Source organism: Eulemur rufifrons, chromosome 16, assembly GCF_041146395.1.
Source record: "Eulemur rufifrons isolate Redbay chromosome 16, OSU_ERuf_1, whole genome shotgun sequence".
NCBI classification, from domain to species: domain Eukaryota; kingdom Metazoa; phylum Chordata; class Mammalia; order Primates; family Lemuridae; genus Eulemur; species Eulemur rufifrons.
In genome coordinates this window covers 31,009,454-31,035,757 of record NC_090998.1, presented here as the reverse complement: position 1 = coordinate 31,035,757, position 26,304 = coordinate 31,009,454, and the positions used below count along the sequence as shown (strand labels likewise).

Below are 26,304 nucleotides of genomic sequence, written 5' to 3'. Positions count from 1 at the left end.
TTAGAGAAAAGCAATTTTAGATCTATCATGTCTGTCATCCAAAATATTTTAAAAAGTGTCAAATTTCACAAAATTTTTTTTGCTCCCAATAATTTTTTTAAAGTATCTACTTATCTATATATTTTTCCCTAATGAAAAGTTTACCAGTGTATGTTAAGGAAAAATGAAATAAAACTTTTGTTTCACATAGTGTTCAAAATAAGTGGTACCAGTTTACCCTTACACATGAGATATTTTCTTTTGACTAGTTGTCAACTATTTTTATGGGAATGTTCTTTGGGAGTTCTGATTTAATAAGGATGGGTGTTGAGAGAAAAATAGGCTATTCCATTTGCAACTAGCAGTCCTGTGTTAGTTAAATCCAGCTTGCAGTTTACCCAGCCCCGTGGGTGGTGCTGTGTTGGACACTGGGCTGGCATGATTGGGAGGGAGATGACTCCTAGCGAACCCCCTCGGCTTTGTTATTGCTGCTGTGTTTTGTCCCATTCAACAGAGGGGCATGAATAATAACTACTTCCAAAGGGAACCTCAGAATTCTTTAAACATGAAGCTAGAGTAAATTAATGCCTTCTTTTTTTTTTTTTTGATGAGTTCTACAGAATTACTTATCAAGTAGTTATTGAACATTTAACATTGCTTGGCGTACTATAAACATTTATTATAGGAGCCAGACTGCTTGGATTTTAATTGTTGTTCTGTTGCATACTAGCCACGTATCTTCTTTGTGCCTCATTTCTTTGTCTGTAGAGTGAGGCTGATAATGGTACCCACCTCATAGGGTTGTTGTGAAGACATAGGAGTTGATGTATCTTAAGTTTTTTGAACAGTGCTACATATTAGCTAATACTGTTGCTGTTACTGTTCTTGTTAAATGATTAGGTGTCCAAGCTGAGCCTGTACATTCAATTAGATTTTGGTGTATTTGGAACATAATCATCACCTCCCTGGACAACTAAAGAATAAGTAACATGCCAATCCATGTTATTGGTTCAGAGAAGGGGACGATTGTCATGAACTGCAAAATTCTGTGTCTTAAATAGCCATATAGACATTAGAGGATACTTGTCTTTAATTACATAGGTGAGAGCAACATGATTCCATTAACAAGAATGACAGTGACTGTTCTGTTTGACAGTGAAGGACCTGTTTGGCTTGGTGGGCGGCACTGGGCCATCTGCTGGAAGCAACTGGCCTGCTCAGCTGAGCCATGGTGGGGAGGGGTGGCCCCCGGACCATAAGATCTTTGATTCACAGAGCTTTGGTTCTTGGAACTGGGAAGAAGGCTGAACTTGAGGTGAAATAGGTGAGATTGGCCTTTCTTGTTAATAGCTGATCTAACCACGCCGTTTGAAAGCAATCCTTCCCCTCAGGGAGTTCTCATAGTTTTCTGATAGGCAGTCACTGATACCGCTAGCTGTGCCAGAAAATAGTTCATGCGTTAACTTCAAGTTTAGAAGATTTTAAAAGGTATCTTTTGGTGAGTGGTCATGATGGTAAAGAACACACTGAAGATTTTTAGAGCTCAGGAAGGCTTGACCTGGCATACTTTCCTTTTATGTCCCCCTGGTGTGCTGTCTTGCCTCCGGAAGATGAATGACTTTTGCCTTAAGGTGTGGACCTTGGGTGCTTGTTGTTCATTTTCACCCCCTGGGTTTTTAAAGCTTTTAGATTTCTGATTCTCAGCCTAGACTGCACATTAGCACCACCTGGAGAGCTTTCATTATTAATAAAACAGAATTCCCTGGGCCCAGAGCCCAGACCAATTAATCAAAATCCCTGGGGGAGGGTGGGGCCGGACACTAGTGTGTTTTAACAGCCCCCTGGGTGACTCTAATGTGAAGCCAGGGTTTAGAACCTTGATTTAATTTATAATAATGAGATCTCCTGTGTCAATAGGGGACTACTTGCTTGTTTGGGGACTGCCTGCCCTAGTACATCATAATATTCTCTGTCATTCTTCTGATTCCTGGTTTCCTTGGATTTAGAGGACTGACGGTTAGTCCCTAATATTGCCTTAGCTAGGTTTACAGCGTTCCTGCTCTTTTAGTCTTATGCTGAAATTTTTTATCAGTACCACAGCAAAGCAACCTCTTATATATCCCTCCTGTTCTTCAGTCTGCCCATCATCAGAGGAACGATTTTCCCTCAAAAAAGAAATTGGTTCTACCTGCTGGAAGTTTGGGTGGGTGATACAGCCAGACCAGACAAGTTACAATGAATTGATTGCGTGGTTAGGAGTTTAGGAAGGTGAAACTTTTTTTGCTGAACATCCTCTCTACTAGGTACTGACTGAATTATTTCACTTAATTCTCCCAGCAGTCTTATGAAATGGACACTGTCACCTGTGTGTTAAAATGTTATGTAACTTCACTACGTTCTTGTGGTTAGCATGCCCAGAGCTGAAGTGACATCCAGATCTGTACCTATGTTCTATCATATACCACAGCTACCTTTGATTTGTATATTAGATTTCTAGAAAGCCATGAAAATTATTCATATCAAAATATTTTTATTATGAAAGGTAATTATGTAATATAAGCTCTCGTTTTACTTTCAGGGGAGAAGTGCTAGGATATAAATGTATAAAGCATTGTTTCTTGATTTGTTTTTGGAAAGAAGCTTGAATATCCTTGAAGATTAAAAGAGTGTGAATTACTTTTCCCAGCCTTAGCAAAGGACACTGAATTGTACATTTCAGACCTAGACTTTTGGGACTTAATTTAAAGGTTTTAAAAGGCGAGGGGGCTGAAATGTTCTGTCTTCTGTCGCTCACTTAAGAAACATAGGCTAATATGTATGCCTTTTTGTCTTCTCTTTTCTCTTCCCTTCCCTTCCCTTTTTTCTTTTTTAGATTTCGTAAAAATATTATGTCCTGGGATTTAATAGTAGTAAAGAGCAAAGTATTATGTGAACATCTTTGAGCCCGAAAAAGATTCTCTTTCTATATTCATTTCAAGTGTGTTTTGAAGTATTCTCGGCAGCCCTTTAATCTTAATTCATGATCTTTCTTTGGAAAGATCATGAGAGGTATAGAGAAGTGAAACATAGGCTTTTATCTTTAGGACTTTTAAAATTTATCTCTTAATCCAGTATATTTAGTGTCTACCTTTTTTCCCCCCACTTTTCTTTTAACTAATTGTCAATACAGGATAACCATATCTTTGAAGTTCTTTGAGAAAACATAGCTTGCATAGAAACATGAAAACATTTAAATAATATATTTGGTTGTACAGGTTAATGTCTTAGGAGAGGCTGGAAATATGTATTTGTGTGAACTGATCTCTCTAGCTCTCATCTGAAGACTCTTCCCTAAGAGAAGGTCTAGTTATCAAATATATCTAGAATAACAAATGATCTGATTGGAAGGAATTACTGTGCAAGTAGGTTTGCAGAGCTAAATGATTCAGAAGAGTTGCCACATAAAATACTGCCATATGAGTCTGAAGTGCACTTCTTTTCTGTTTAATTAATACAGAAAGGTTAGATACATAACTGCTTTCATATCATTTTATAAAATGTTTACCAAATGCTTATTGTGCGTAAGATACTTTACTAGGAGCTGTGCTATAATACAAGATACAGTGACATACGTTAAGGTTAAAAACCTGTGTTCTGTGGGTGAGCAAAGGAAGGACTGATTACATATTGGTCCAATTATTGCCACCCATAGGCTAAAGTATAAAATACTTCTAATAAGATTTCTTTTTAATACTGTAGGCCAAGTGCTTCATTTAGTCAGTCATTTATAAATGCTCTGTTTACTTTCTAAATTTTAGTTAATTTTTCTGTTTCCACATGTAATTTTAGTTTGTAGTTTTAAATAGGAGATATTCTTACCAGTCATGACAATTACATTTTTTTCTTCTACTGTTTTTGGAATTAAAATGAAATTGCCTGGAAAATAGTAGACTTATTTCATGAGATATATCTTTGGAGCCTTTAAGGCAACTATACTTAGGGTTTAGCATAGCTTAAAAGGTAGAATAGCTTTGAAAAGTACATTGAGTCAGGTGACTTATAAAAATCAGTATAGCTTGTTACAGAAATGGAATTGGCCTTCTGAGCTCGATTGTTATGACTCTACCTTGGAATATACCCAGGGAACTTGGATCGACAGAAAACATCCATTTGTCCTAGATTCATGGACGTTTCCATTTGAAAGAGACCTGGAAGTTTTTCTAATTTAACTCTTTCAGTTCAAAAAGATTTGAGTCCTGGCAATGTCAGAAGATGTTAGGAGATAAGTCTGGTGATCATAATAATCTGGAGAGATCTTTACTATTGACATATTCACATTACTATTTTTGTTATTTCTCTGATGGGTTTAAAATGATATTCTTATTTGCTATTTAGAATTTTGCCAGCCATTAATAATAGAGATTTAAAGAAGATGACAGGTAACTTAAAACATCAACAGCTTTTTATATTTGAAGTCATTTTAATTAGGATTATTTGCTTCTGACTCTGTCTCCTTTTCCGTGGACCTCCGCTATTCAGTTAATGATGTTGAACACGATGCTTGATGACAAAATGAAATAAGAAAATGTAATGAAACAAATTTGAGCACTTATTTTAATGAAAAGCATGTCTTTTAAACAGGTACCATAGAGTATTTTTAATCTTAGCTCTATTTTATATTGTAAAATACAGAATTATGTACATTAGTATTAGATAAAGATGATAATTATGTTTCTCCTGATATGTTTGGTTCAGAATGTGTGTACATAATCATCGTGACTTTTATCCATTTTTTTCACTGTAGTTTGTATGAGAGATAGAGAAGTAATTATATTTTTCTCATTTTTAGTTTTTAATACAGCATAAAAATATCCTTTTTTTCTGATGACACATGCATACACATAAAAATAATTCTGACTAATGTAGATTAGATATTATTATGATCAACACAAACACAGAAGTATGTGGTGAGCACATAACTCAGTGCTAGTAAAACCAAATTTTACAGTAAATGTGGATTTCTTATTGCAGGTACATGTTGGGACTCGCAGCAATTCCAGCAGTTATACAGTTTTTTGGCTTTCTCTTTTTGCCTGAAAGTCCTCGATGGCTCATTCAGAAAGGACAGACTCAGAAGGCCCGTAGAATTTTATCTCAGATGCGTGGTAACCAGACCATTGATGAGGAGTATGATAGCATCAAAAACAACATTGAAGAAGAGGAAAAAGAAGTTGGCTCAGGTATGTGGATTTCAGGCTTACATGAATTTTAAAATTACATAGTGGTTTTATTTAGCAATTATATTTTAGCATTATTTAGTATTGCTAGGTGATGTAATGGTTTTATGCATGTAATCAAACCAAGATAAATATTTTAATTTTAAAAGTGATGTTGTAAAAGAATAAAGAAAAACACCTCCATATTTGTCCTTAAATTTCTATTTTTATATTGTTATAGTCTTTTATTCTTTCTAAATTAGATGTACTTGACATTATTGTCATCATTTTGTATGTGTGTGCTTATTTTTTGAGTATGTATGTATATTTATATATAAATATCTTACATATATAATTATATATGTATTATTGATTTTCCATATTAACTCAAGAAGTCGTAGTATGAACTATTGTCAAAATAAATAACCTTAGTAAAAAATTTAAATGCCTTGTTTACATGTGTTAACATTAATTTCCATACTAATTTTTGTAAAGAAATAAACACCTTCATATACTAGTTTGGGGATAATTTTGTGTTTCCCCATTTTTATTAAAATTTTTAATCCAAAATTTTTACCACATCAGAAAACCAAGAAAAGAAAATTCCTAGTTAATTTACATTGATGAATTTATTTTGGAGGAAAAAATCATATCCAGATTGCCAAAAAATTCTGAGGCAGGATCTATAATCTTGACAGTCTGATTTTGGTAAGTGATTTACAGGATGTAAATGTTGAGAAAAGTTTGACATTTCAAAATATATTTTTTCAACAATAACAGTCTGCTCAGTTCACATTTCTCAGATTGGTCTCATTTTCTCTCGACCTACCTTTTGTTTCTGTGTTAATCGGTAGCTCAAATGGAGATGCTGATTTATATTGGTCAAATAATTTTTCATACCTAAGAAAATGCCAAACATACACATCCCTTTATTGATACGTTTCATATGCAAATGTTAGAAGGTCTGTCCATTCACCTTCTCCTGCCATTTTTGGTGGAGCTGAACATCGCTGCCTTTGTGGAACAACAGAATGAACACCCTGTAGAAGCTAGTTTCTGTTAGCCACATGTGGCTTGCCTTAATTTTATATACATGCAACACAGTAGCATGATGCTCTTACCTTCTTGCCCTGACCAAAGTTCCAACTAACTATGAGCTCATTCTATGTGAAGGTCATTTTTAATGCTTTTTGAGCATCTATTGCATGTTTGGCAATGTCAGCATTTCCTGAGTAACATATTAGTACAAAGGTAAAGGATAATTTTGCTTTAACAAAATAATTTACTGAGTTCAACATTGTTAATGCTGAATTTTTAAATTTAGCAATTTTTAAAAAATGCTATTTTAAAATAGCTATTTAAGTTACAAGTAACTTCTTTTATGCTCGTATTTAAATTCCTCTCCTCAGTAGCTTGAATAGAATATGAATTTGCTTCTGTAGTAATCAGTCCCCTTGAAATTCACGTGCTAATAATGTGAGAGTGGAAAACTTTTCAGGGTATTAGAATAATTATATTAAATACTATTTGGAACTTATGTTTTTATTAATTTATATAAAGGATAAGACAATTTAATTAAAAAGTCTTTGTTGTTTAGGGGTAAGGATATCATTGATTTTACTACAAAGCATTAAGGACGTATCATTTTGACTGCTTAAAAAATGTCTAACTGGTCTAGCCAAGCAGTTGTTCATAGTGTACCCGATTTGAGTTTTGTGACTATTTGGAATGTATAATGAAATGAATTTTTTAGAAATTTGAGGCACATAGGATTGCAGTTAGCTATATCTACTTTAGATTTTATCAAAAGTCTTTGTAAGCTAAATAGGGCACCATTTCTTGGGTATAGATAAAATAGTTCCCTGTTTCCCAGTTTTTACATACATTTGGTGCAGGTTTTTAAAAATACTATAATGTGACCGGGTGCAGTGGCTCATGCCTATAATCCTAGCACTCTGGGAGGTATAGGTGGGAGGATCACCTGAGGCCAGGAGTTCAAGACCAGCCTGAGCAAGTGTGAGACCCTGTCTCTACCAAAAATAGAAAAAATTAACCTGGTGAGATGGCACACACCTATAGTCCCAGATACCGAGGCAGGAAGATTGCTTGAGCCCAGGAGTTTGAGGTTGCAATGAGCTATGATGAGGCCACTGCACTGTAGCTGGGGTGACAAGGCAAAAAAAATACTATAACATTAGTCACTGAATTCTAATAACATTTGTCTCATGAGTGGGTAAATATTCTAAACTTTGGAACTAATGGGATTAATAATTTAGCCATTTTTGGATTTGTATTATTTAAAGTACTATCATCTTGCTTAATTTAAAAGCTAATCTCATGTGCTTTTTAAAAGTATACAGCTAAGAGCACTATGGCATGAATTCATGCAGACAGATTTGCCAGTGTTACATGGCACCAGTGATTTGGGGCCTCATTTTTACCATTAAGAAACTTGACCACGGTAAAACATGGTCTGCAGAAATAAGAATTTTATATCGGCATTGTAATGTCCAGAAGCAACACTCTGTGTCAGTTTAGTTGGAAAATAGAAGTCAGTGCAGGGACTTAGATTAACAAACCGACATGGTCTTGGCCCTCCATCACATTGCACTCAAGAATGACAGGCTAGGTGGACAAATACACTCAAAGAAATAGTTAACTTCAAAGTATTAAAAATGGCCTGGCCCAGGAAAGATGAGTCAGCCATTGTGTTGGAGGATTAGAGAATGGCTTGTTAATCTGACCATGCATGCTGAGGAGGTGAATCTTGAGCCATGACTTCTAGCCTGGGAACTGTGGCCAGTGGGGTGCAGCTGCCTGGAGGGAAGAACCTTGACCTAAGCACCACAAGTTATACAGATATTCTAGGAGGTTGGAAAGAAGTTGTTTAAGACACCATATTTCTTACAAGGAGAAATGTCTTCACCGATATGGTGGCTTAGTTTCCTCTTATAAACATTGAGCTTGTTAATAAATGAGTTTGATTCCAGATCAATAAACCATGTCTTGTCTAGGAGTTTCCCAGTGGATTTGTGACTTGTGACTGTTATGGTTCTTGCTTATGTGATCCTTCTTTTTTTCATAGAATTCTTTTTTTCCTGGTCACTTGAGTTTAAACTTGCCCTCTGTGAGGAAAATAGGTGTAGCTACTGAACTATATATTAGCTACGTTAATTTATTTTTTTGGATATGTGAGATGTCAGTGCATATAGCTTTTACTTCTCCTGGTTTAAAACCAGACTTTATGTTGTGAGTATGGCAGTCGCTCTGTCCATGTCAGCAGCAGTGGTGAGGCATCCAGGCACACCGTGCTGTGGAACGTGATTGGTTGCAGTGCATCCCATCTCTTCTGCACGTGGCATTGAGATCAGACTCTTTGCATGGCATACAGTGTCTTCTGTGGGTTTTTCCACTGTAGTTGGCAGAACAACAACAAAAAGACAGTTTATGGGAAAAGAAGCAAACATTTGGTTTTCACGTGTGTTCAGCACTGTTTATACATCCTGTAGGAATAATAAAGTGAGACTAGAAGAAACAACAGCTTGGTTTGGAAAGCTCCCTGGTGTGGGAGACAGGGAGATGGAAGACTATTCCTGACTCAACCCCAAACTTGCAATTCTAAAAGGATCTTGGGAGAATTGTTGAGCTTCAGTTTCTTTTTAGGTTTATAAGAAAAAAGAGCCAGATTGTAATAGCTCCAAGGTTTGTTTTTTTTTTTGTTTTTTTTTTTTTTAGAGTTTTAAAAAGTCTATGAGAAATGCCTGCTCTTTATTTCTAAATGCTGTGCAGCAGCAGCTTATTGACACTCAATAGAGGTGGAGATGTGGCAATAAATAAGATTCTGTTCTGTTCTGATGGGAGGAGGCACACACATGATAAAAGAGTAACTAATTACCACTTAACTACAAATTGTGGGAATTGCTTTAAAGGAAATAAACAGGATAATAAAATACAGACGATGAAAAGGAGTGGCTTTAGATGGGATGGTTAGGAAAAGCCTCTCTGAAAAGGTGAACTTGAAGGGTGAGAAGGAATCAGCAATGTAGAGAACTGGAAGGAAGAGCGTTCCAGGCAGAAGCAGCAGCACGTGCAAAGTGGTACGTACTATTAAGTGGACCAGACTAATTCTTTGTAAGTTTCGATAATAGTTGTAAAGTGTACAGGTACCAGATTTTTAAGACATTGCAGTAAGAATTAACTATACATCTTTATTTACCTCAGGTTGCCAAGCCTCAGCTTTAAATTAGCAGAGACACTGTTACTACTTTAAGTATTGAAAGCAAATTTGAATACAAAGTTAATATCAATATCATTCCCATCATTTTGTTGTATCTCTTTCATGTTTTGCTTTCCTAGTTTATTTCATATTGCATAGATGTGCAATAGAGTCATGACTTACATGTTCAGCAGAGATGGAATCCTGAGAGAGACGTAGGTAATTACTTAAGGCAGTGATGAGCAAACTTTTCTTCTTAGCTTCAAAGTTGAGTGGAGAGAGGCTGGCCCTTTGGGGCCTGGGTATCATAGCAGGAGGCAGCTGCAGTAAGCTCAAACTTCATTTGAATTTTTCTGCTTTATCCTAGCAATTAACCAAAGTTTGCATTCTGTTCCATAATGTAACTGCTTCACTCCACTCTAAAAATGTTTTGTTTTGTTTTGTTTTTTCCAAAATAGCTACAGCGTTTATTCATTGACTTTAAGTACCCCATGACTCTGTCATGTATATCCCTTGGGATATTTAACCCTCAGTTTCATAGACATGTACTTACAGAGATTGGAGTTCCTCTCTTGGGCAAATTCATTAGCCAAGGTATTAAAAGTAGGGTCTGCCCATACCAGTATAGATGAATCTCTTAATTGACTGAGCATATAGAAGGTCAAAGAGCCTTTGTCATGAGCTTTAGTTCATAACAGTTAATAACTGCCTTCCACAAGAAGGAAAGTAAAGCCAACCAACAAAAAGAGACAGGATTCTTCTGAAGGCAGTCTTAGGGAAGAATTAAAAATAAGAGTTGTGTATTCATGTCTTTATACCGTCTTGCTTGATAGTGCTCATTTAACTTTTTCACTATCTTGCACCAGAGCACAAGGGTATTCTGGGATGAAGTATAAGGAGAGCAAAGGCCTTGGCAGAGGAGCCCCTTAGAAAGGGTTTAGGGAAGGTCTCAGATTAAGTGCTGTTTCTGCCACCCCCTCTCCACTCTGGACTGTGGTATTAAGGCAGGATCACTGAAGGGAAAGCATAAACAAAGAAGGCTTTTTCTCTCTAGGGAAATATGCACATGGTGGTGGTAAAACCACTGCAGAAAGAAGCGGTGTCTTTAAGGAGAATGAGGTGGTCAGGACAGTGTCAGTGCAACAGACTGAATGGAGGAAGACAAGGAAGACACTGACTATAGACCTCGGGACAGCAGAGAGCAGCCTTTTTACAAATCTGTCTATTGTGTAGTACAGGCTCAATCTAGGGAATTTAAAAATGTTTGTGGGCTTTTTTTTTCCCCCCTAAAGGAAAATAGGTTTTTTTGTGAATTCCATGTTAAAAAAAATTATAAATTAAAAATCTCTTACAGTGAATATTACTTAGATCACCTAGATCACAGATATTGCCAAAATAGATTTATTGACTAAAAGAATGCCAGCCAGAAAGTTGGCCCTGCTCTTTGGTCACTAAAATCTCAGTATTTAGTCGTATAGGAGAAGTAGCAACCCAGAGGCCGTACTGTTTCAAATTGGAATTAAACCCAGGCCCACTGGTTGCTAGTCACTGTTGTAGGGCATTGAGGTTACCTATGTGGTGTATAATCTATGCAAAAACATGCAAGCCAGCAAGATTTGCATTATTTAATTTTATCAACTAACGAACTCAGGAATCTGGGCCAGTGTTGGCGCTGTACTTTGCCTTTGACTGGGAGTTTAATCTCTAGCCTGGAAAGCAAGAGTATTGTAAAGAGGGGAATTTATTCAAGATTCTCCTGTGAGTTCATTTTAAAACATGATTTGATTTACTTCCATCTCTTTGGGGGTCATGTCTGTCATGTCCAGGAAGGGACAGCTGCATCTCTGTTTTTTTTTTTTTTTTCCCTCCAGTAATTTTGCAATTTGGTCATCAAATGTTACCTTCTCAAAAGACATTTTCTTTTTCTTTGAATTGATATTGCCCATGGCCATTTCAGCAAATCACATTCTGCTGGGAGGTCAGAGAGGGTAAATATTTATGATATTTTGATAGAAATTCTTCTGTATGTTTCTTTAGAAATCCAATTCCAGCATAATGACATTGCATTCGAATGCTCATTGCAGTTGACATCTGGTGCACTTAGAGGAAAGTAGTCATTCCCCATGATATTTTTGGCAGTTTGCTTATATTTTTTTCATGTGGTGGTAGTACAGTATTGTCTGACCCAGATGACATTTGTGTATGTTGTTTACTGGATGAAACTGAAATAGATAATGATAAATTGTTTTATGGCAAGATGGCCCACAATTTTCTGAATATTGGCAAAGAAAACATTTCTAGATCTAATATTGTAGAGGTTGCTGCAAAATTGCAAAAATTGTCAAATATGAGGCTGTTATACATATCTTACATGGTAAAGACTAGATTAAAACAGAAGGTGAAGGACTATTAAAACAGTCTAGCACTCTGTTCAGTTTTTAGTAAAACTTATTTTCTTAGGCATGCTGCCTTATTTAAAAGAAACTATTTCATTCAATAGGGCTTTAAATAAAAGTTGCCATTGATTTTCTAAACTCCAGAGGACTTTTAAAATCTTTAGCAGAATTGGAATAGTTCTTGGATTTTACATTAAAATGTCATTGACTCTCCTATTACATGGGGATAAAGAACAGCACAGAGATTTTCCACTCAGCATACTCAAGGGAGAAGAAAGCACTTTTCAGATTACTTGTAGGCTTTCAAGCCATTTCCCTTGATTTATATTGAAAATCCAGATTGTCTTCGTAAGTAGAGGGGTAATACTTCAAAGCTTTATATTTCTGTTTTCTTGCTAAGATGTACTTAAATCCATATCTCATAAAAAAAAAAAAAATCCATGCTGAAAGAATTTTGACTGTGTCAGAGACTTTTTCCCCCAACTCATTGTGAGGTTTATACTGTTTTTGAATGCCTTGTATGTAATACAGTTAAATGGGGAGGACACCCCCCCACAAGGTAGACATTTCAAAAAGAATATAGAATTTCTGAACTGTTGCTTCAGGGTAATTCATTTCCAACTTGACATTAAATTCATCGTTCAGTACAGGTGATAGTATGTTTTGTAAATAAAACCATGGTCTGGAGATTTTTTTCATCTAGATGTGACAAATTGCTGCACCCTTTCTCTTTGGAGAAAGTTAGAGGAAGATCCTGAAGAAAACGGACCTTTTTCATACCTCCAAAGGGAAGGCACATGAGCTACCCTGAAGTGATGGGGCATTGTAGTGGTAACAGGACAATTCCGTTGATAGTCTCTAGAATGAGAATGTTAATGGCCATGTCATGTACTATCTGAAGAAACTTGCCTCCTCGAAAACATCAGAGGAGATCTTGAATGTTTCTCAAAAAGCAAGAAGTCATGCTCACTTATTTTTCTTGCATTTTAAATTGGGTTTGTATTGGGGAGATAGAGTGGTCAAATTTCGTTAATTTTCCCTTTCTGTTCTCACTCTACCTGAGGCCCTCTAATCCCTCTGCTCTGCCCACTGAGCCGTATTTTCCATAAGTATCTTACTGAACACACTTTGCCATAGGTGCACATTTCAGTTAACTTAGTTATTAACACCTTTATTCCTTGATATGTTGTAGCCTTCAATAAGGAGGTATGTACTTGCAGGATAGAGTGAGGAGAAAATTATTAGGTTTATGAAGCTAGAAGTGTAATCACTTGCTATATACAGGCATCTCACATTTTCAGTATGGTGGTTTTTTTTTTTTCTGAATTTTTCTAGGTACTTCCTTGAAACTGACTCCCACTGTGTATCTCCTAGAATAAAATATACCTTCAAAATATTTTTTTAGAGAACTGAACCCAATAACTGTTTCAAAAGGAGGGAGGATGTGGACCAAGTTTATGTGAAAGGAAAGATCTTTTGTAGTACTGTCTTAACATTCATTATTGATATTTGGATAATTCTAGTGCAAAAATACTAGTAACAATTTCTTTTCTTTTCTTTTCTTTTCTTTTTTTTTTTGAGACAGAGTCTCACTCTGTTGCCCGGGCTAGAGTGAGTGCCGTGGCGTCAGCCTAGCTCACAGCAACGTCAAACTCCTGGGCTCAAGCAATCTTCCTGCCTCAGCCTCCTGAGTAGCTGGGACTACAGGCATGTGCCACCATGCCCGGCTAATTTTTTCTATATATATTTTAGTTGGCCAGATAATTTCTTTCTATTTTTAGTAGAGACGGGTTCTTGCTCTTGCTCAGGCTGGTCTCGAACGCCTGACCCCGAGCGATCCACCCGCCTCGGCCTCCCAGAGTGCTAGGATTACAGGCGTGAGCCACTGCGCCCAACCGTAATAATTTCTTTTTACTGAATGCCCATTTCTGTAACTGTTACACGTATACAAACATATGCGCGCTCGCTCTCTCTCTGATTCTTCCAACAATCCTAAAAATTAGACATTATAATCTATATTGTACTGAGAAGATGGAGGGCTGGGAACAAACAGCTAGAACGTGAAGCAGACCCGATTTCAGGATCTGAGCCTCACTTGCTACCTGCCACTCAGGTCTCTCCTTGTTCCACTCAGCCAACCCTGTTTGTCATGCGACCTAGGTTGGGATGTAACTACCAAACAAAAGAAAATTAGGTGTGGTCTTTCCTCTTAAGGAGCTTAGAACCTATCAAATTTCCTTAAGAATGTCCTTTTTTAAAAGGAAGACATACAAACAACTATAAAAAATGCAAACGACAATAACCTTACTGTCAGTTGACAAAATAACCTTGAGACTGTATTTCCCATCTGTTTCCTCTTATCTGTTCTTGCTCTCATTGCCTGGGTGAGAGCTCTGGTGTTAATCCTCTCTGCCTGGATAACAGTGTCTTCAACTGCTCTCATTGCTTCTGGTATCTTCCCTCTTCATCCTTTCCCAATGGCCTCCAAAATTATCACTGCAGCACACCGACAGGATCATGTCCCTCTCTGCTTCAGAAACACGTTCCTTAGCTTGTTATTAAACTTCCGTCACAGTCTCATTTTAATTCATCTTTCCAGATTTATTTTAACAGAGCCCAGACTGCATCATCAGACCAAGAGAGAAAGGAGGAAACACCCAACATTACTGAGTGCCTAAGCTTTATTATTTAATCAGTGAACCCTGCAAAGAAAATGTAATTATTGTCTCACAAAAAGAATTAATATTAAATTTGAGAAATAGTAACATTAGGAGTTTTCTCAGGCATAGGTGGGGAACCTGCAGCCTTAAGGCAAAATGTGGCCTTCTAGGTCCTTAGGTGGGGCCTTTTGACTGAATCCAGATTTTGAAGAACAAATCCTTTCACTAAAAGGGGTGCAGCAGAGAAAGGTGAGGCTTTTCTTACCTCCTTTCGTGCTTAAAAAAGAAGAATCTTGAAATCAGAATCCCCACCCATGCTTGAAGCACTTCTGCCTGCTTAGTCCAATAGATGCTGGTATTATTTTTCTTGTGTTGTACAAGAGTAGAAACTCTGCAACTTAGGAAAAATCATATTCCATCAGAAAGAAGAAAGTAATGATAACATTGTAATAGTGATGTTTTAATTGTACCTATTTTAATATAACAGGTTTAGGGCTGTTCTCTTTGTCGGTGGTAAGGCAATAATTTTGATACTTTATCCTAAGTGTTAGCAAACTTTTACTGTAAAGGGCCAGATATTAATAGTACATACTTGGCTTTGTGGCCAATGGTCTCTGTTGTAACTACTCACCTCTGTTGTGGTAGCCATAGACAATATATAAGGAAACAAATGTGAGTTTGTTCCAGTAAACCATGAAGCTTATTATTTTGTGCCTGCTATCTTTTATTATTTATAAAAATAGGAAGCTAACCACATGTGGCTTATGGACTATAGTTTGCTGACTCCTGTAAGTAATTGCTAAATATGTTTGTTTTCTCAGTTTTTACTCTTAGGACTAATTGGAGGACGCTCGTCACTTTTTTTTCCTTTTTTTTTTTTTTTTTCTGAAGTATTTTTACTTAGTTTAATTGATGACGTGTAACTTTGGAGGATATTTACATATTTGAAACTTCACTAGTAACTAGGGAATATAATTTGTACCAAAGGACTTCATTGCACTTTTAAATACAGTAATAGCTTTATGATATTAAGAAATCGAGAACTGAACATAAAGAATGGAAAGGAAAAGAATGTGGGGAATGTAAGGAAGAGACTGTATCTCGCTTGGGGTCTGTGGGACCAACTGTAGATTCTTTTTTTTATTATTGCAAAGTATTATGGGGGTACAAATATTTTTGGTTACATGGATCACTTTTATAATGCTTGAATCATGGCTGTAAGTGTGCCCATCACCCAGACCGTTAAACAGGTTATTGCCCATCCCCTCCTCCCCCTATCCTCTGCTTGATTTCCCTTGAGTTTTGCTTCCCTCTATGCACATGTGTGCTCATCAGTTGGTTCCAGTTTAATAGTGAGTACATGTGGTGTTTGTTTCTCCATTCCTTAGATGGTTCACTTAGGATAATGGTTTCTAGTTCCATCCAAATTGTTGGAAAAGTCATCCTTCTTCATGGCTGAGTAGTATTCCATGGCATACATATACCACATTTTGTTAATGCACTTATGAATCAGTGGGCACTTGGGTTGATTCCACATCTTTGCAATTGTGAATTGTGTGCTCAAATAAACATTTGAGTTTATTTTTGATAAAATGACTTCTTTTCCTTTGGTAAATACCACATAGTGGGATTGCTGGATCAAGTGGTAGAACCTTTAGTTCTTTGAGGAATCTCTGTACTGTTTTCCATAGAGGTTGTGTTAATTTGCAGTCCCACCAATAGCGTCTCTCTGCATCCACACTAGCATCTACTATTCTTGGTCATTTTAATAAAAGCCATTCTAACAGAGGTAAGGTGATATCTTATTGTGGTTTTAATTTGCATTTCCCTGCTGATTAGTGACATTGAACATTTTTTCATGTTTATTGGACATTTGTCTGTCTTCCTTTGAAAATTCTGTTCATGTCTTTTGCCCACTTTTTGATGGGGTTGATTTTGATTTTATATCTAGAAAACCCCAAAGATTCCACCACTAAGAGACCCTTAGAATTAATAAATAAATTTAGCAAAGTCTCAGGGTACAAAATCAGTGTACACAAATCAGTAGCATTCCTGTACACCAATAATAGTCAAGCTGAGAGTCAAATTAAAGACTCAGCACCATTCACAATAGCTATAAAGAAAATAAAATACCTAGGAATATATTTAACCAAGGAGGTGAAACATCTCTGCAAAGAGAACTATAGAACACTGAGGAAGGAAATTGGAGAAGATACAAATGGAAAAACATATCTTGCTCATGGATTGGTAGAATCAGCATTGCTAAAATGTCCATACTACCCGAAGTGATTTACAGATTCAATGCAGTTCCCCTCAAAACACTAATGTCGTATTTCACAAATGTAGAAAAAATAATTCTGTGCTTTTTTTGGAACCAGAAAAGAGCCCCAATGGCCAAAACAATCTTAAGCAAAAGGAACAAATCTGGAGGCATCCCATTACTAGACTTCAAATTATACTACAAGGCTACAGTAACCAAGAAAGACATCATGGTATTGGCACAAAAATAGAGACATAGACTGATGGAACAGAACAGAGAATTCAGTTATAAAATCATCCACATACAGCCAGCTAATCTTTGACAAAACAGACAATAGCATACACTGGGGAAAAGAATCCCTACTCAATAAATGGTTCTGGGAAAATTAGATAGCCACATGCAGAAGAATGAAACAGGATCAATATTTCTCACTGCTCACAAAAATTAATTCAAGATGGATAAAAGACTTAAATGTAAGGCATGAAACCATAAGAATTCTAGAAGAAAATATTGGAAAAACTCTTCTAGATACCAGCCTAGGCAAAGAATTTATGAAGAAGACCCCAGTGGTAATCACAGCAACAACAAAAATAAATAAATGGGACTTGATTAAGTTAAAAAGTTTCTGCACAGCCAAGGAAATAATCAACAGAGCAAATGACAACTTATAGATTGGGAGGAAATATTCACAAGCTGTGCATCTGATAAAGGGCTAATAACCAGAATCTACGAAGAACTCAAGCAAATCAGCAAGAAAGAAATCAAGCTTTTTAAAGTCTTTTCAGTTTGGTATTTCCTAGTGGGTGTGTCTCCCTTATTTCTGTGCAGGTGGTAAAGTTGTATATGTGTGTGTAAGTGTGCACATGGTGTGTAGTCACAGAAGAACCTGTAAGGAAATGTTAGAGGAAAGCCTCTGTATAATTGAAGCAATAGACTTTTATGAGACCACTGCTTAGAGCATATTTCTTCCCAAAGGCTGGGCCATAGCCCTTTCTGCACATGTCATATTGCCTGACACGTCTGTCCAAGCACACAGTGTCACATTTGATGTAATGAGGCACCAAAAGAGGCCACGGTTTTGCAGTGAGAGCTGGGTCTCTCATCCGAGGCTGTGGCTGGCTGCCCTGTCAAAACGGCTTGACACATAAACAGAAATCTTAGCTCCCTTTCCTTGGATTGCAGTCAAACCAAGGTGATACCCTCTGTGAAAGTTTGAGTACTCTGAACAGTCAAGGAGATGATTTTATTCAGGCTATTGTAATAGGGAGAATGTTCATTAATGAGGAACTTCTCCAAGAGGGAGAAATCCTGGGGTTTTATAGAACAGGTAGGTAAGTGAGGGAGTCAGAAGGAAGGGTGGAAGTGAGTTTTATCCAGAATGTGAGGGGGCAGGGTGCCTGCCTTCGCTCTGCTCCCTGGGCACCTCGGTGATGCATCTCTGTGGCAGTCAGCATTCGAATGTCGTGTCCCTGCTTCACCAGTAACTTGGCCTTGCTTATCTTTGTATCTCTACCACCAGATATAGTCACTGCCTGACATTAACAAGGTACTTCATAAATGTTTCTCTGACTCATGCGGGAGGAGTGTATGGTGATGTCTGATCTTTGACTCCTGAGATTTGGTGGAGGAAGTAGAGTTTTTATAATATATAAACTCCTCCTTTCTGTGTTAGTCATCCTGAAGCCCCAGGGAAGTGTGGGTGATGAGAAAGAGATGTAAGTCAGTGCACAATGATTATTTTTGAATGTCCCTATTTCCAGGGGCAGAATTGTATGTTTAGAATCTCACTGTGGATTTTTTACCAAAAGCATTTGGAATTTATGTGTATATTAGGAGTTATTAGTTTTTCCTTCCAGTTGCTGACATGTTGGGTCCAATGAAAAAATATGTTTTTTAAGGTCAAATATTTACAAGTACAATCAGTTTCAAATATAAAAGTTATAAAATCTCATGATTTATTGTTAGAATTGATTTTAATGCAGACCTTTGTTAATGTCTGATTCTGGAAAATACCACTTACCAATTAATGAATTAGGCTTTCATTTATAATTATGGAGAATAGATTATAACTCAGGCTAGGCCCTTATTATTGGTATGCTCATTTCAAGATATGGTAGAATCTTGCCCTCTGCTGTGAAAGGTGAGCCTGTGAAATCCAAATACATTTTCACTAGCTGTGACTGCAGTGGCTACAGCACTCTTAAGACAAATGACCATCTTGGCCATAGAGTTGTAGTCAGAATCTTAGATGTGAAATTTGATATTTATTTTGTTTCTGCTACTTTCATTAGCTAGTTTATCTTTAGATATACCCACTTTGAGAAGTAATTGGAAACTCATATTCCTCAGAAATTGTTCTGTGAAAAATGTTTTAATTTTACTTTTTGAAACAGCTTATTAGGATATCTGTTCACGTCACGAGAGTTACTAAAATATAATTGGCATCATTGATGTAATAATTCTGTAGGGTTTTCTGTCTTATGTTTAATGGCCCTGCTGAATATTTATTCAACTTTCTAGAGTTGTGAGTTTTTTTCCCCTGAGTAGTATGTTTTAGAATTATAAGTCCTTTATCTTCATGTGGAATAATAGCTATAGCTACATACCCATGCAGGTGACATTTGTGGCAGCGAAGAGGAATAATATCATTTGAAGTCTTACTGCTCTTAAAGAGAAAAGCTTGAAAAACAATCATATGATTTTTTGGGTTTTATCTGTTAGCAGTTTTTTGAAATTAATAAAAGAGAATGGTTTTTGAGGATTTACTCTGTGCCATGCCCTGTGCATATACCTGATAGTATAGCTTTTAAGTCTGTAATAATCTTGCATGACATCATTATTATTGTCATTATTATATTATCTTAGAGATAAGAAAAATGGAGTTTAGAAAAAACCTCAAGTAAATTGCATAGGTCTCCTTGGCTACTAAGTGGCCAAATTCAGAATTCAAACCCATCTGACTTCATGTTCTTAATGCATATGCAGAATGCATTAAGAATATGCATCCTATATTTTGGTGAATTTTAAGATATTTTCATGATAATAAAAGTATTAATATTTTTGTGACTTAAGATTGGCTTTATTATAATTTTATACATCTAGTGTCTTTGTTTATGCAGAGACAAAGGCTGTTCAGTTTCTTTGACAATTTTTCTTGAACTGTAACATTATCACTTTTTTTAAGTAGTTGGTATTGAACAAAATGAACTTCCTTTTTATGCCTATTACCAGTTCATTTGTTTACCATTCCTGCCATGTTAAAATGAGTTCCCAAAGAAAAATTTTAAAGTTTCTTTCTAACTCAAATCAGGAAGTTTTTTTTTTAAATTAAAAGTGATAAAACTTTATTTATTGACTAGCAACTATAATAGGGAAGAGGCAGTTAATAGCTTAGACAGGAGTTCATAAGGCTAGGGTAATTCATTCATCCATAACCATTTTTTTAAAACTACTCTGCATGTGTCAAGCACTGGGCTAGATGCCGAGATACAGAGTTTTGCAATAACAACATTTGGTGAGCACTTGCTGTATGCCAGATACTATTCTAAGCCCATTATATATCTAACCAATATAATCCCCTAGCAACTGAGGTAAATATTAATACTGTTAGGATCCTCATTTAATAAATGATGAAACAGACCCAGAAGGGCTAAGTAATTTGCCTAATATCACACAGCTGGTAAGTGGCAGAGCCAGGGCTTAATCCAAACTATCGTCTCTCAACCACTGTGCTCTATGTCCTCTCACACTGAACAAAATAGACCAGGTCTCTATTCTGATGGAGATCTTTTCTAGCTAAGAGAGACAGTCACTAACAGAATAAACAAGACACTGTCAGCTAGTGTCAATAAAATTGAGATTGTTCTGGGGAGGAATAATGCTCACAAATATGACTCAGAGATAGGCACGGACAACAATGGGATTATCGTGTTTCCATGGTAATACGAAGGAATCATGTACAACTCTTTCTAAACCATATAAAACGTTTAGTAATGTTAAGTATTAATATCACTCTTACGTAGCCCTTTGAAAGGAAGTACATTGACTCAGACTGTATTTTTCATGGTTTTTGGTCATTTCAGTGACCATTATGTGATACATATTTTTGTTTCTTTTCATGATTCGCTTAACTAGTGAAGAATATTTAGTCAATAATCCAAAAGGTTTTTTAAGAAAGATAGAAGATGGTTTGTTTATTACATTTTATTATTCAGAACCTACTGGGTCCCTTGAAAACTTTAAAGAGGAAAATTTAGGACATGTAATTATTTTCCGAAAGGAAGGACAACTTCAGAAATAGATACAGTAACTACCTCACAAAATATAGTTTACCAAAATATATGAGATAAAATTCTCCTATAAAGAAATGATGTGAATCTTTTATACTTAGTCTGCAATGCCCTGTGTTTTTTAAAGTTCGGAGAACTGATAAAATTAGAACCTGTGCTAAGTTGCAAACTTGCATATCCATTGGCTGCAGAACTTTCATTACATTCATAATTTATTTGCCTAACAGCAAATGGGCACCTACAAAATGCTAGACTCTGTTCTTCTCAGTGCTAAGAGTACAACAGTGACCACAGCAAAGTCTCTCCTGCTGTGGATCTGCATTCTGGCGAAGGAACACAGACAATAAAGGAATATATAACACACCAAGAAGCGATGAGTGTGATGGGGAAAGATCTGGTGCCCTGGGGGAGAGGGAGTGTTGGGAGCCTGGGAGTTTAGAAAGGTGAAGAGGGATCTTTTTGGTGAGGAATCCTCTGAGCAGAGGCCTGAGGAAGTGAGCATGTCTCCAGGAATGTCTTGTCTGTTATTGTCTCTCTGGGAGTTTAGGACTAAAAAATATTATATTAATATCTAACATATGACAAAAATCTATGACAAATGACAACTGAGGTGCTGAAGCAGGATAACTTTCACATTGTGTTGAAGTGTTCGTTTTCTTTTAAATCTTAATGCAGATTGTAGTTCCAGCTCATGTACTAATTAGCTGTGTTCCCTTAATTATATCAAATAACCTTTTGAGGCTTCACTTTCTCCAACTGTAAATTAAAAGAGACTCAGTGTTTCATGTTATGGCATGGTTTGGGGATCTTTTATTTTTTAATGTCTGTTCATTCCTTGTAGGCTACTGTCTATTGCACTCCCCCAATACATTCTGTGTCTAGGAAGGGTACTATGTTTTATAGATCTCTCTACTCCTAGTGCTGGCTCCAGCTCCAAAAATCTTATAACCCTCATTATTTGTGTTTTACTTTAAATGAAGGTTAACTTAGAGGATATTATCATTCTTTAAATGAAGAAATTTATTCCACTGACATATTTTACATAAGGGTTTAGGTATTATTAGCTCCTCCCTAAATGACAGAGCTTAATGATAGAGAAATGCAAGACTTGTACATTGAAAATAAAACATTGGCTTTTTTTTTTTCAATTACTAGTGAAAATATCTTTTTAGTTCAAAGTATTATGAGGGTACAAATATTTTTGGTTACATAGATCACTTTTATAATGCTTGATTCATGGTTATAAGTGTGCCCATCACCCGGGTAGTGTTCATTGTACCATTAGGTGGAAATAAAACGTTGTTGAAAGAAATTAAAACCTAAATAAATAGACACCTGAATGCTCATGGATTGAAAGAGTTAATATGTTAAGATAGCAATATTTCCCAGATGATCTACAGATTCAGTACAATAATTATGAAAATTGCAGTTTCCTTTTTTGCAGAAATTAAGGTGATAAATTTCATATGGAAATGCAAAAAACTCAGAATAGTCAAAACAATATTTAAAAGAACCAACTTGGAGAATTCACACTTCTTGATGTGAAAAGTTATCACAAAGTTACAGTAATCAAAACAGTGTGATACTGACATTAAGATAGACATTATAGATGGATAGAATAGAAATGGGAGTCTAGAAATAAATGTGTAAATTCATAGTCAATTGATTTTCAACAGAGGTGCAAGACTATTCAATAGGGAAGGAATAGTGTTTTCAACAGATGGTGTAGGGTTAGATATCCTACATACAAAAAAAAAGGTGGATGCTTACCTTACACCATCTACAAAAATTAACTCAAGGCATTGATCAAAGCTGGGCATGGCGGCACACATCTGTAGTCTCACCTACTAGCCAGGCTGAGGTGGGAGGATTGCTTGAGCCCAGGAGTTTGAGTCCAGCCTGGGCAACATAGCAAGACCCTGTCTCTGAAAACAAAAAACAAAACCCAAATTGGTGAAAAACCTACACATAACTGCTAAAGCTATGAAACTCTTAGAAGAAAACACAAGGAAAATCCTCAAGACATTGGATTTGGCAATGATTTCTTGGATATGATACCAAAAGCACAGGCAGAAAAAGAAAAAGTAGATAAACTTGACGTTATCAACATTTAAAATTTTGCATGTCAGAGGACATTATCAAAAAAGTTGAAAAGACAACTGACAGAATGGAAGAAAATATTTGCAAATTATATAGCTGATAAAAGTCTAGGTATCCAGAATATATAAATAATGCTTACAACTAAACAACAAAGAGACAAACTACCCAGTTAAAAAATGGGCAAAGGATTTGAATCGACATTTTCCCAAAGAAGATACACAGATGGCTAATACGCACATGAAAAGATGCCTACCATTAGTAGTCATTAGGGAAATTCAAATCAAAACCATAATAAGATACCACTTCACACCACTAGGATGACTATAATTTAAAAAGTGAAAAATAACAAGGATTGGCAAGGGTGTGGAGAAACTAGAATCCTCCTGTGCTGCTGGTGCATGTAAAGTGGTTCATTTGCTGTGGGAAACAGTTTGGCAGATCCTTAAAAATTTAAGCAGCAAGTTACCATATGACCCCCTAGTTCCACACGTGGATATATCCCCAAGACAATTAAGAGCATATGTCCACACAAAAACATATATGTGATGGTTCATACCAGCATTATTCATAATACAAAAAAAAAAAAAAAACCAACGAACCCAAATGTTTATCATCTTAGGAATGGGTAAATAAAATGTGGCATGTCAATGCAACATTTTGGACTATTAGTCAGCCATAAAAAAGAACTGAATAGTGATATGGGCTGCAACATGGATGACCCTTGAAAAAGATTATGCTAAATAGAAAGAAACCAGGCACAAAAGGCCATATATTGTACCATTTATATGAAATGTCCAGAATAGGCCAATCAGTAGAGACAGAAAGTAGGATTAGTGGTTGCCTAGGGCTTTAATGGAGAGTGATGGATATGGGGATTTCTTTTTGGATAATGAAAACATTCTGGAGTTAGATAATGGTAATTTTTGTACTATCTTGTGAATACATGGAAACCACTGAACTGTATGCTTTTACATGATGAAATTTATAGTATGTGAATTATTTCTCAGTGATTAAAAAAAAGTATTCTCATCTGCCTGGGTGGTAGCGTATTAAGGTCTAAGAAAAAGTAGTCAGATGCAATGATTTATTTATCCTAGTTAGTTTACTCTGGACAAATTTCTCAGCTTTTATAATAGTCTAGATTAATTTACTGATAGTAGGTATATAGAATTATTGAGTGGGATAAGAATTGTTTCTGGTTGGGAGGGAGCTAACATTTCATTATTGAGACAGAAGTATTAACCTGTGCACTATTTATAAAAAAAAATAGAATTATCTTGACTCATCTTTGATTCAGTGTGAGCTCTAATGGCATCATTGTTTTTTTACCTATGCCTATGAGGTAATTTTAGTCAATTCTTTCAAAAGAAATTTTGTTACAGAGATGAGGTTCTATCATTGTGGATAAAAAGGTTGAGTTTAACCATTTGAATAATGCTGGGATTGAGGATCCCTTTTTAAAAACAGACTCTTAATCTGTAAGTCATATTGGAAAATGTTTTCTCTCTTGAGTGGGCCATTGAATGTTATTGTTCTAATATCCTTAAGTGCCCAGATAGCAATAAATTATAAGTATTAAATATATTTATTTATAATGTGAGAAATAGCCCTTTTAGGCCGGGCGCGGTGGCTCACGCCTGTAATCCTAGCACTCTGGGAGGCCGAGGCGGGTGGATCGCTCGAGGTCAGGAGTTTGAGACCAGCCTGAGCAAGAGCGAGACCCCGTCTCTACTAAAAATAGAAAGAAATTATCTGACCAACTAAAATATATATAGAAAAAATTAGCCGGGCATGGTGGCGCATGCCTGTAGTCCCAGCTACTCGGGAGGCTGAGGCAGTAGGATTGCTTGAGCCCAGGAGTTTGAGGTTGCTGTGAGCTAGGCTGATGCCACGGCACTCACTGTAGCCCGGGCAACAAAGCAAGACTCTGCCTCAAAAAAAAAAAAAAAAAAAAAAATAGCCCTTTTAAAGATTCCCTCATATATTTCATTACTTGTTAAATTATACCAGCAGCAATATAGATATTGACCTACAAGGTGCATATTTAATTTGGAGTCTTGGGGTACTTGCCTGTTACTTAATTCAGTGGTCTTGGAAAATCACCCTTCCCAAGACATAGTCATTTGCATAAAATTTTTGTTTATTATAATCTCTGAGATTAAAAATTGGCTGGATCTAATATAGCATTATAATATTAGTCTTAGTTTGTATATGAAGGTGATAGTTTAGAAATATCTTTTATAAACTGAGATGAGTCTGACGCTTGATGTTAAGTTATTCAAATATAATTTTTTTATGGAATTCTTTGGTGAATTTTCTCTCAACTTGAAGTTTCAGTGCACTACTCTGCTATAAGTTGGAGAATCTTTGCCTTTTACAACAGGAATAATGTTTTCCTACTCAGGTAAATCAGAGGGGGCTAGAGATCACTACAGATGTTAGAGTTTTATATTTTGTACTTAATTCATGTATTTAGCATACATTAGTTGGGTGAATGTTGCTAACTTCTGGGCCAGACATATATGTTCATCAGTTATTTGACACGTTTCTGGGGCATTTACTTGCATATTATTGTATTAAATGCAGTGTGGTATACAAAGTTTTTATAAAAAAAGATTCCTGTCTCCAGGGCCTTATATAATCTACTGGTTAAGATCAACAAATACTTAAACAAGGAACCAGGAAGTTGAGGCTGAATAATGTTTGAGTATAGATATTTTTTTAATATATACACACACGCACACACATGCATGCACTTTTTTTATTTCTCTCGAAATTACATGATTTTGTTTCAATATGAGTCCCTCCAGTTGCTATCTGTGTGACGATGGACAAGTTATCTAACTTTGTCCCCAAGTTTTTAGTCTCTTCAGCTGTAAAATCAGGTGCTGAAGGCTGTTCCACATCATGGTGAGGAGTGGGTAGGTTGGAGTACAGTGCCTGCATAGGGCCACACACAGCAAGAGCTCATTAAATGTGGATTTCTCAGTCTTTGTTTTGTACATTAGTGAAGTAAGCCCCAAGGGAAATTATAATGAAGTTATTTTCATTATACAAAATATATATAGTATCTGAGTGGGTTACTTTACCAGGATAGGTTTAGGATAGTTGTTCTTGTGTAACATAGTGGGATTAGCTTTGCAGAAAGATAGACTTGAGCGGGTGCAAGCCCTGTCTGTGATATGATATGACTTGGGTGAGTTACCTAA

The 26,304-nt window shown here is 36.2% G+C and overlaps 1 protein-coding gene across 1 annotated transcript in view; it reads left to right on the top strand.

The window, feature by feature from the left end:
* The window catches only part of SLC2A13 (solute carrier family 2 member 13), a 336,502-nt gene that overhangs the window by 81,254 nt on the left and 228,944 nt on the right, over positions 1-26,304 (top strand). Inside the window, exon 3 of the mRNA XM_069490901.1 lies at positions 4,990-5,198. Coding sequence (XP_069347002.1) covers positions 4,990-5,198 — 209 coding nt within the window. The remainder of the gene's footprint in view (positions 1-4,989; positions 5,199-26,304) is intronic.